The sequence below is a fragment of the Engraulis encrasicolus genome, chromosome 3 (genome assembly GCF_034702125.1).
Source record: "Engraulis encrasicolus isolate BLACKSEA-1 chromosome 3, IST_EnEncr_1.0, whole genome shotgun sequence".
Lineage (NCBI taxonomy): Eukaryota > Metazoa > Chordata > Actinopteri > Clupeiformes > Engraulidae > Engraulis > Engraulis encrasicolus.
Window position 1 is genome coordinate 16,336,748 of NC_085859.1, and position 12,553 is coordinate 16,349,300.

Here is a 12,553-nt window from a genome sequence, read left to right on the forward strand (position 1 = left end):
AATGAAGATCACATAGTTATCCTTGTAGATGAAAGACCACTTTTAACATTAATTAATATTAGGCCTATTTACTTACATCAATGTCTTCGCAGTTCGCCTCGTCAACTGCTCCTTGGTCTTCTTCCATCTTTCAAAAATTAAATCTAAAAAAAAATAATTAAATTCGCAATTTACTAACTGCCCGAAGAAATGGTTCATTTAGGCCTACCTCGGTGGAATAAAGACTGAAAGAAAATAGACTTACCTTTCTTCAGAAGTTCAATTGATTCAGTTATAAGCGAAAATGGCATGCTGATGCTGAATTTGGGTGATTCAAAATGACAGGTACACCAGTGCCGCCCTCTTGTGACTAGTACTAGAATTGCAAGTGCGCTCATGGGCAGCGTAGGCGAAGTGGAAATGGGGAGGACGCGGGCCTTCACATGCGGTTGCCATTAGAAGGCCATTAGAAAAGAAAACATCTCGAATTGAGAAAATTGTGTGTGTGCAGAGGTCAAATTCCTGCTCTTAACTATGACGTGTCATCTAAATTTAACAACAGAACACTTATTGCCCTGCCATTTTCATGCTCTTTCCATTTTAGAGAAATAATTAATCACCTTCAGGCTGTTGATCTGGTCCCCCAGAACATGCCAGTTGTAGTTGAACATCTTGTAGAAGACACACATGGGGGTAGCTACAATGCATATGTTCATATAGAATAAATATAACACCCTACCATTTTGTACCAGGCAAAATGTATAGCACAGTCAGCGTCTGCTTTTCTAACAACTGCCTCAGCGTAAAATACAGTAAAATGCACACAACTGCTACTCTTTGTTCTCTTGATGTCCTGTTTATCTATGGAACCATGTGTTGTACTTCAAAAATGGGTTATCTGATTACAGCATGCACTGTAACTGGGTCAGAAAAGATATGATGTCACATGTGGGCTATACAGCAGGGCTGGAATGGTCATTTAGGGCAGGGGTTCCCAAACGTAACCATGAAAAGGCCCCCATATACTGGTAGATTCCAGCCAAGGCCCCCCTTACATTGGTTGTATCACACTTTTTTTTCCAGTGCAACCCCCTTTCACCATATACAGTAGGTCTGTGTCAGTGCCCCATTGGGTTAGAAAATCGCAATTAGTTGCATGTTCAGAGATGCAATAGATTATTATAATGCAGTTCTTAACTAATGGGGATGTTTAGCTTGCTTACTTTGGTGTACATTAATTATCCAATTATATATTTTGTTTAGCAATACTTTTTTCCAACTTGCCGCAGCACCCCTTCGCAGCCCGCAGGGGTTCCCGGCCTCCACTTTTGAAAACCACTGATCTAGGACACAGGGCACTTCCTGGTGGGTCGACAGTTATCAGTGTACCGATGCATTGTTGTTGTTTGCATTTTGTCATAGACTGACTTACAGTTTAGTGGTGGGCCATGCAAAAATGCCGGTCCCTCGTTCTTGTCCCAGGCTACAGTAGGCCTATAACATGCATGGATACACTATTATTCAGATTTCCATTCAACATTGTGACATCTCCAATGGTCATTTATTGCAATTAGCCTACAGTTTGAACGATGAAGATGAATGATGTATCCCAAGTGTTTCCAAATGTTCTGGATCAAAAACTGTAACTAGAAGGTAAAACTGAAGGAAACAGCTGATTTCTACAAGTCTGATTTGTGTACCATCAATCCCAAAGCACATCAGTGCTGCATTTCTCGAAAAACATAGTCGCTAACTTCATCAGCTACTTTGTTGTTTTCATTGCAATTTTCCATAGGCCACTACCCAAGTTGCTAACTGGCTAACAACTACGCATTCGAGAAATGCACCCCAGCAGCACTACATTTTAATTTAACAACTGAGATACAAAGACTTAGAAATGATCACACCACCAGACATGATATATCCACTTGTATATTTGAAGCAGAGTATATATTGGCACATAGCCTAATGTAGTCATCACTGTTCTTGCATAGGGTGGAAGGAACACCACTGCAGAGGGTTTCAGATAGCAATCATATGCTCGTCTTTTACAAATAGAACTACTATATAGTTCACGCAAAACAGAAATCCACTTCAGTGTTCATAGAAACAGCTATTCTTGATGGGAACAGACTGAGCCCAAACAATCCTCTTCTTCACTCCAAAGAAAAAGAAAGAAAAAAACACACACAAAGAAGAAAAAAAAAAACATGCAACCCTGCTCACACAAATAAATGAGAAATCTAATACAAATTGTAACTGGGAAAATACATATTTACATAAACAATCAGTATTGTTTTTTTCTCTGATATATTCCCTTGTTCAAGGTCACTGTAATAGACAAAAGAAAAGTATACCACTCTTTAAATGATGCATTTTTTATGGCTAATTTAGTGAAAGCAACCTTTTCAAAATCTTTGAAGAGGGGGGGAGAAAAAGAGAAAAAGAAGCAACTAATTAAGCATCTTAGGCATCCCTTCAAAATAAATGTCCCCAAAACTCCTGCTTTGTATATTATAAACAGATAGAAATAGCACACACACACACACGCACACACACAAACACAATTTCATTCACACACGCACACGCGCGCGCACACACACACGCGCGTGCGCGCGCACACACACACACACACACGCACACGCGCGCGCGCACACACACACGCACGCGCGCACACACACGCACGCGCGCACACACACACACACACAAAACACAATTTCATTCACACACAAACCCACATTCGTTCATGAAAAAAGCTTCTTCTTCTTTCTCAACCCCCTCTAAAACTAAAGCTTTTATTCATTCATGGTGTGTTTGTGGTGGCCAATGCTGCCCTCTCATGTGAAGTGCCGAGTTGGGCCAGAAGCATTGGTCCCATCAGACGCCCATTATACTTAATTATACCACAGGAAGCCTGTCCCGTGGACCCATTCAAAACACAACCAGCTATGGACACACCGGGTGTTTCTCAAATTGAAGTGCGCTAGGCCTTGCTAGTGCGAGTAACAACCATTTTTTTCACGGATTTCACCGAGGAGTATCCAATTGAAGGGTTTATTTGCAAAACGGTGTATCTCCATTTTTTGACTTTTGCATTTTATTATTGAAAATAACTGTTCAGAGGTCATATCACCTATGTGTGAATTCTTACCATTCAAATGTTTTAACCTATATAAAATGCATTTTGCAATGCAATTCAATGGAATGTCCAATACAAAAATGTCAATGTCCCAACATTCTACAAAATGGAGATACACAGTTTTGCACATAAACCCTTCAATTATTATTAATTACACTTGCAACTAGCTATTGGATACTCCTCTGTGAAATCCGCGGAAAATGGGCGTTAGTGGCACCAGCAAGGCCAGAACACTTCACTTTGAGAAATGCCCACAATTTACCCTCTCTACTAAGGACACGAGGGGTGGAGGGAGGGAGGTGGCGTGACTACACAATTTAATCTGACCCAAAATCATAGCCATTAAGGTACGGTAGATAGGTGGAGGTCAGGGGTGGAGGCCAGAGTGGAGAGAATGGGGGGGAGGGAGAAAATAGAAACAATGGAAAGGGCAGAAAATGGAAGGAAATACGCCAAGTTCAACCTTTTCCACAGCTATTGAGTCACCCAAGTTCACTGAGGAGCAGTGATGGTGAAGGCAACTTGGATTCAGAAGCTACAATACAGTGGTGAGTTTCTCAAAAGAGAAGTTGTTAGCCTGTTAGCAACTTCGATAGTTGCCAATGGGAAAATGCATTGAAAACAACAAAGTAGCTAATGTAGTAAGCAACTTTGGTTTTGAGAATTTCACCCCAGAGGCACATGTTCTTCTAGCAGACCTAGTTTTACCTGTACAATTAGGGCATTGGACATGGGCAGGTAAAACCAGGTCAATACCTCCGCCAAGGAGGTTATGCTTTCCGTGTTGGTCTGCTTGTCTCTCTCTCAACAGGATAACTCAAAAAGTTATGAACGTATTTTGATTAAAGTTTGTGGAGTTGTTGGAAATGACAAAAGGAACAAGTGCTTAAATTTTGGTGGTGATCCAGATCACGATCCGGATCCAGAAATTTAAAAAAAAATAAAAAATTCTTCACCATGGGACAGGGGGAATTTTGACATTCCAGTTTCTAAATGCACAAAAGCAAGGCAGAAAAAGCACCATAAAAAATATGGTGTAACATAGTCAAATGTTCTATCTATCAAACAGCTTCCTTGGCGGAGGTCGGCACTCGTGCATTTCTAGTTTTACCTGTACACATGGACAGGTAAAACCAGGTCACTTGGAATATTTGGCACTGGTCTGAATCATCTGAATCAAAGTGGCTCATCATTGCTGAGGAGTTAATGAGAGGCTAGCAAGCACACTGCATGTTGAGAAGTGAACGGATGGTAAAAAGTCAAAGGACATGTCTACTTGTACCATCTTCCCCAATCCTACACCCACTCACCGCACAACCGCCTCCCATCGGACCCACAGTCTATAGCTCAGAGTCTGTCGTGCTGGGGTACCCGGCTTGGGTAGAGCGGAGTAGGGTAGAGTGGAGTAAGGGGTGATGGTGATGATTGGGAGGATGGAATGGCATGGCATAGTTGATTAGTGGTGGTTGAAGTAAAGTAGAGTACTTTTTATTAGGTCGAAACCTTGTGTGAAAGTTATTCCCTCCTCCCTGTGTCTTCCTCCTTCCCCTCAGGTGAATGGTGGTGATGGAATGCCGTGCATCATGGTTGGCAGGTGATGGTTGATCAACCATGTGGCATTGTGAGGACGTCACCCCCTCTCCCTCTCCCTCCCTCCCTTCTCTCAGTCACGTCCCCTCAGGGCAGTTGGGTGTGGTGGTGATGGTGGTGGAATGCAGTGTCCTGATTGATGGTTTTTGGTTGGTGGGCGTTTTTTTGTGGAAGTATCCCCCCCCTCTCCCCTCCTTCTGTCCTCCCTTTACCCCCAGGGGGAGTTGGGTGTTCAGTGGCGGGGGAATGCAGTGTCATGGTTAATGGTTGATGGTGGTTGTTTGTGGGCGTTTTGTGGAAGTCCACCCCCCCTGTCTCCCCTCTCCTCTCCTCTCGGTCCTCCCTTTACGCCCCCCCCCCAGGTGGATGTTCAGTGGCGGGGGTTGACTGCGTGACGTCGGGGGGCATTGCTACCGGGCCCCGTGTGGCGCTCGCGGGCGTGCTTCTCGCAGAACATCTCCTCGCCCACCCAGAAGTGGCCGCGCATCTTCAGGTTCAGGCCACACTCCGTGCAGGTGTAGCACTCCGGGTGGCGGAAGCGGTCATCCATGATGCGCACCACCTGCGTACTGAGGAGGAGGAGGAGGGGAGGAGGAGGAGGGGAGGGAGGAAGGGAAGAGAGGAGGAGAGGAGAGGAGAGGAGTAGGAGGAGAAGGAGGAGGGGAGGAGGAGGAGGAGGAGGAGGAGGGAGGGGAGGAGGAGGAGAGGAGAAGAGGAGGAAGAGGAGGAGGAGAGGAGGAGGAGAGGAGAGGAGAGGAGAGGAGAGCAGAGGAGAGAAGGGGAGAGGAGAGGAGAGGAGGAGAGGAAGTGAGGAGGAGGCGAAGAGAAAAAGAGTGGAGGGGAAAAAGAGGATGAGAAGAGGATGGGAGGGCGAGAGGAAGAGGAGGAGGAGGTGGGGAGGAGAGAAGGAGGGGAGGGGGAGGAGGGGAGGGGGAGGATAGGAGGAGGAGGAGAGGAGGAGGAGGGGAGGGGGAGGAGGAGGAGTAGAAGGGGGGGAGGGAAGAGAGGAGAGGAGGAGAGGAGTAGGAGGGGAGAGGAGGGGAGAAGGAGTAGGAGGAGGAGGAAAGGAGGAGGAGGGGAGAAGAGAGGAGAGGAGGAGAGGAAGTGAGGAGGAGGCGAAGAGAAAAAGAGTGGAGGGGAAAAAGGATGAGAAGAGGATGGGAGGGGGAGAGGAAGAGGACAGAAAGAGAGGAAGAGAAGAGGATGGATTGATGGGAGAGGAGAGGAGAGGATTGGGGGAACGACAGGACGGGAAGAGAGGATGAGAGGAGGGGAGAGATGGGGAGAAGGGAGGAGGGGAAGAGAGGATGAAAAGAGAGGATGATGGACGGGTTGGTAGTGGGGGTGGAGGGGAGGGTTGAGGAGGAGAGAGCGGAGGGGCACAGGGTCAAAATCAAACAGCAATAACACGTTGGCCACACACACTCTTCTTCCGCCCTAATTTCACATTATCACACACGCAAAGAGAGAGAGAGAGAGAGAGAGAGAGAGAGAGAGAGAGAGAGAGAGGGGGAGAGAGAGGGGGAGAGAGAGAGAGAGAGAGAGAGGTGGAGAGAGAGAGAGAAATAGAACGAGAGAGGGGGGGGGGGTGTGGAAGGAGATAACCACATACGCAGTCAGAGGGGGAGAGAGAGAGAGGGGGGGGGGGGGGGGAGAGGGAGAGAGAGAGAGAGAGAGAGGGAGAGAGAAATGGAGAGAAATAGAGAGAAAGAGAGAGAGGGGGGGGTGTGGAAGGAGATAACCACATACGCAGTCAGAGAGAGAGAGAGAGAGAGAGAGAGGGGGAGAAATAGAGAGAGAGGGAGAAATAGAGAAATAGAGAGAGAGGGAGAGAGAGAGAGAGAGAAATAGAGAGAGAGAGAGAGACAGAGAGGGGGGGAATGTGTGGAAGGAGATAGCCACATACGCAGTCAGAGGGAGAGAGTCAGAGGGAGAGAGAGAGAGAGAGAGAGAGAGAGAGAGAGAGAGAGAGAGAGAGAGAGAGAGAGAGGTGGGTGGAAGTAGAGACACCTTTAACCTCATAAACACCACAACGTGCCAAACTCCTCCTCTCCACACACCTGATGAAAATAGTTACATAAAACACATTTTAACAATCAACAGGTGGCGTGTTCACACACACTTACTCTCACACACTCACACACACACACACACACACACACACACACACACACACACACACACACACACACACACACCTCCCCCTCGTTGCACACTTTGTACAGGTAGATGATTAACTGTGGCCTTGATTATAGGGAACGGTTGAGGCCCGAGGGCAGAGAACGCCTGTGTCGTGTGTCGTGTGTGTGTGTGTGTGTGTGTGTGTGTGTGTGTGTGTGTGTGTGTGGTGTCTGTCGTGTGTGTACGTTTCGTTCTTCACTTGTCTTGTCACCCCCAGGTGTTGCTCACATGAGTTCACACACACACACACACACACACAGTGAAAATGTGATCATACTGCATGCATTGCATATTGTTCCCAGATTAGCGAAGATAGCAGGTATACCATTCATTCCTTTCAGTCAACTGAATTGATTCATGTGTTTCACCTGCACTCACTAAAGGTAACACTGTGAGAAAGAAGAACACTCTTACACTCCTCTAAACTAACTATCTCATGAGAGAAAAATGTTGGGAGAGAAATGTGAATGAGTCACAGATGACTCCGACTCTGAGGGTGCGGTGTCAGGGTTGCCAGATGAGGCTGATGATATCCAGCCCAAAAAATGCTCAAAACCCGCCTGGAAGCACTAAGTCCTGCTCAATTCTATTGATTTCTATGGCACTAAATTGGGTGGTTTTTTTCCTCCAAAATCCATGTTTACCCGCACACAGCCATCCTAAGCAGCCCAATTGGGCGGGAAACAGCCCAATCTGGCAACACTGGTGTAGTGTCAGGATTTCTCAATTTCTTTGTGTTTAAAAATTAGGGTTCAAACAGAGATAATAAATAATAATAATAATAATAATAACTTGGTTTTATATATCGCCTTTCAAGTAACCCAAGGTCGCAGAGGGGCTCCTTACTGGCAAAACAGGAGCGCGTTTCTCAACAACATCATTGTTCACGAAATAAGCAACTTAGTTGCTCAGAAAAAAAGGAAAAACGGAATCGCTGCAAGGATTCAAACTTTTCAACACAGGTGCTCTAACAGTTAGTGGGTAGCAGACAACAACAAATAAAGAGGAGGAAACTGGGGCACTCCGGTTGCAATATTTTCTTCTTTCTCTTCAAGGCAAATAGACTGCCCGACGGGCCTCGACCTACGCGGTCTTTAAGCAACTTAGTTGGTTGCAATGCAATTTCCCATGGGAAACCTAGTAAGTTGCAAACTGGTTAGTAATGATGCTTTTGAGAAACAGGGTGTGTTCTTTTGAACCTTTTATGTATTATATTACCAGTATCGTCGACAACACTAATGACAACAGTTATGCCATACTACGGTATAAAGACTTACATGTTAAATTGATGAGCATGATGCTTGTAAAGAGGAGGAGAAGCGTTCACACTGTCACCTAATGATTAACACAGGTCTTAACTGGGTGCTGAATCCCACATAAAACACAGATAAGTGAAGCGAGTGAAGCGAAGGACAACACTCTTCAGATTGGTCTTTCTTTATTCTCCAGCGAATGTTTCGGGCAGAGCCCTTCTTACATTACATTTCACTACATTACATTTCACTTAGCTGACGCTTTCATTCGTTCAAAGCGACTTACAACTATTATTTTTCAGGGTATTGGTTACAGTCCCTGGAGCAATGTGGGGTTAGGTGCCTTGCTCAAGGGCACTTCAGCCATGGATGGAGTTGTAGGGAGAAGTCAGGGGGGTTTGCCTTCTTCAGCGTGTAATGGCGATTGCAGAAATGTTCGTAGGTGAATAAAGAAAGAAAAATCTGAAGAGTGATAAAACAATGATGTCATTATTATCTTAATTGTGCCTGCACAAAGTGTCTGAGGCATACTGCTCCCACTGTTTTTTTGTGTGATTATTTCTGAACTGGTGGATGGATTTTAAGCTGGTCTCGTATACAAATAATAGGGCACATGTAGTGATCAACTGTTGAAGGCCAAAACTTTGAAAATGGAAGGAGGCATCAGAATCAACACTTTGATGTCGAGTTCTACTCTTTTCATTATTTTTGATGTTGTCAACATTATTAGCATAGGCATGCTCAGATAGGGATATGATTGTGCTTAAGTGCCAGCCCCTTTGGCCTATACTGGACAAAAATACCTCTTTTGAAAGTTCTTTTTTTGGGAAATTTCGTTGTCACAATGAACTGTGGTCTATGTTGACAAGATTATCTACAATTGCTGGACGTTCAGAAGCATGTGACATTAATGTTCCTATATATATAGGCTCAAGACACTTAATTTTGCACAAGATTTTTTAAAATCTTAATTCTTTTTATACAGTATGTATAAGTTATAGGTTTCTTTGTTGATTTTTAAGCACAGTGAGCATCTGCACTTTACCAATTTTGTTGTACCTGTACAATGACAATTAAGTTTCATTCATGAATGAATTAATTCATTCATTCATTCATTCAAGAACCTATTAAAGCAGCCGGAAGTTCCACATGCCCCATACCCGGCTGAAATACTTTTTTAGGAAAGAAATTAAATGCACACAAACCCCCCCCGAACAAACAACATTTGTGAGTCTTTTTGCCACTGCGCTCTTGGCTGGTATTACTGCCACAAAATGGAGTAACTGCAGGAGTTACTGCGTTCTTGGCTAGTATTACTGTCTACTCCCAAACCATTCCCATTGGAAATTGCAGCAGTAACTCGCCGACTTACTGCGTTTTTGTTTTGTAAGACGTGACATGATTTTTACACTTTCAACATGATTTTTCTCCAAAACGGGACGATGTTGGACCACAGTTTTTTCTTACACTAGACAAATGAGGTAGCTTAAAGCCCATTTCAGATCTAAACTCAATTTCGACCATTTTCAAGTTACTGCGTTCTTGTTTTGCACGGCAGTATGCTGGTGCCGGTACTGGCCTCACAGGTGCACTAACACACACACACGCGCACACATAGCTCCCAAATACCAACAGGTGTGAGGTGCGTTTGGGTTCTTACACTATGCTGGTGCCGCACTTCTCGCAGGTGTGGTACTTGGACACCCCGGCCACCGAGGAGGAAGGGGGGGAGGTGGTGGTGATGGTGGGGGTGGGCTTGGGAGGACTGGGGGACAGCTTGCCTGGGAACCGGATGGCAGCCTCTGTGAATGCAGATGCATACAAACACACAAACACACACACACACACACACACACACGCACGCACACACACACACACACACACACACACACACACACACACACACACACACACACACACACACACACACAGAGAGAGAGAGAGAGAGAGAGAGAGAGAGAGAGAGAGAGAGAGAGAGAGAAAATGGAGGAGTTGAGATCAGAGGGGTCAGACACAAACATGTCCAAGTCCATGTATTCCACCTACCTGTGCCAAAACATACACCGAGCACCCAGATAAGCTCTCAGTACTCAGCCCCACCACATCCTCCCTCGCGGGTGAGAAAGCCATAACATCATAAAAGGCCCAGATAGCAGCAGGACCATTGTTGCCAGATTGGGCTGTTTCCCGCACAATTGGGCTGCTTAGGATGGCCGCATGTGGGTAAAAATGGCATTTAGCAAGAAAAACCTGCCCAATTTTTCCCATAGAAATCAAAAGAATTGGGCAGGATGTTGAGCTTCTAGGCGGGTTTTGAGCATTTTTTGGGCTGGAAATCATCAGCTTCATCTGGCAACCCTGAGCAGGACCTTGTGTAAACACTGAACACGTGTAATTAGGGTTACTGCTGTTGTTGCACAACAAACCTTGACGACATGAAAGATATAGGTTATGTTGTTGTGCATCAACAGTCTTTGATGGCTGTACAACAAACATAAACTCATAACTGTCAAAATAAACTTATGAAGAGGTGCCAACCACAGATGACGGGGAGGAAAAAAAAGGCCTTGAACTTGTCACCAAGTTATTGTTCTATGCTGGTTGGGCTAAACTGTCAATCAACCGTCTAATAAAAACTGGCGCTTATAACGAGGCGCAGACACACAACAGCTGAGAAGCTGTAATCCCCACTGATCCAATGGCTATGCTCTGTCTAAACTCAACAAGACTAGCAAGCAGGGCCGTTGCTAAGGTTAAGGCCCTAAGCATAACTGGTTAGGAGGCCCCCCTCATAATTAAAGGGACACTGTGTAGGACATGGTCAAAAAAGGTACTGCAACTATGCTGCTCATTGAAACTGGGCTGCCAATTGTCAAATTTGATCTTTACATGAAAGTTTTCCAAGTAATAAACAAATATTTTCTAGTATGGTCCAAGTATAGTCATTTTTGCAGCTAAAAATGGCTATTTTTGGAAATTCAAAATGGCGGACCATGGAGAAGATCCCACTTTTCATGTATGAAAAGTGCAATTTTTCCAGTCATGATGAATACTTAGAATTCGATTGTGTTGGTAAGTATTCATGAAAAAGGTAACATTAGTGAATGGGCAGCATGAATTCTGGAAATAAACAACTAAAAATCTCACACAGTGTCCCTTTAAATCATTATAATATTAAATATATGTTTTACAATGTAATTCAATACGTTTTTCATGATGTTTTTCAGTCAATCTCAATTTAAGAGGCCCCAATTTTGAAGACAAAATGGTTGGTGCCCCCAAACACTCAAATGGTTGCCTGAGCGCTAATGTCTAGTGACGGTCCTGCTAACAAGGATGCTCTCTATTCGTTTTATTTTTTTGTTCTCCATCCCTCCCAGCCAAACTTGTCTTTCGTTTTTCATCATATGAATCGTTTCGATGTCAGCTGGCCATCACTCGTCAGATCATAAATAAACACAGCATTGTGGATCTGAATTTGTCTTTCCCTGCCAAAGACCACAGTAGAAAAGCATGGGAGCCTGAACGCACATCTACAGTGTTGACTTCCAGCAAGACTGAACTGTCCAGATTACAACAAGGACAGAACAGACTCTCAAAACACACATGCAGACAGACAGAGACACATACACATACACATACACACACACAACACACACAGAGACACACAGACATAACTGTACTTGGGAAACAGAGAGCAGAGACACACAGAGGGAGAAAAAATATGGCCCTGGTCCTTATCAGCGAAAGGACATGTTTGTCTAGACCAAGTTATCTGGTGAAAGTTTGTCTATGTGAACTTGGCTGTGCTCGACTGAAACTGGGACTGACAGCAGGGTGACGCACACACAGAGGCACGCGCGAGCGCGAGCGCACACACACACACACACACACACACACACACACAAACACACACACAAACACACACACACACACAAACACACACACACACACACACACACACGCACACACACACACAAAGTGAACGTGCACGCAGTCCGCGCACACGTGCACGCATGCGCACGCACGCACACACAGAAGTGAACGTGCGCGCACATACACATACACATACACACACGCGCGCACGCAAACATACACACACACACACACACACACACACACACACACGCACACACACAGACACACACACTCACACACACTTGGCCCAAAGATTTTCAGTGACTAAGACCAGACATTTGTGCGCTAGGCAACAAGAGAGCCATTAGGGAGAGGTAAGGAAATGCTCATCTGGACACATCATAAATACACTGGTAATGCGATCGCTCGCTGATATTCCACTGCATCATCCATTTATAGTTTTTGGGCTGCTTTGGTGCAGTTCTGGGACCGCTATGTTTCATAACCCCAATCCCATCTCCATCATCAAACATAAACTGTTGCTCTGACCTCT

At 45.0% G+C, this 12,553-nt stretch overlaps 1 protein-coding gene across 1 annotated transcript in view; it reads right to left on the reverse strand.

Moving 5' to 3' along the window:
* Nucleotides 1-2,626: 2,626 nt before the first annotated feature.
* pdlim2 (PDZ and LIM domain 2 (mystique)) overlaps nt 2,627-12,553 on the reverse strand; it is a 148,070-nt gene continuing 138,143 nt past the window's right edge. Inside the window, exons 9-10 of the mRNA XM_063194843.1 lie at nt 9,803-9,944; nt 2,627-5,277 (exon numbers count right to left, since the gene is read on the reverse strand). Coding sequence (XP_063050913.1) covers nt 5,079-5,277; nt 9,803-9,944 — 341 coding nt within the window. The 3' untranslated portion in view covers nt 2,627-5,078. The remainder of the gene's footprint in view (nt 5,278-9,802; nt 9,945-12,553) is intronic.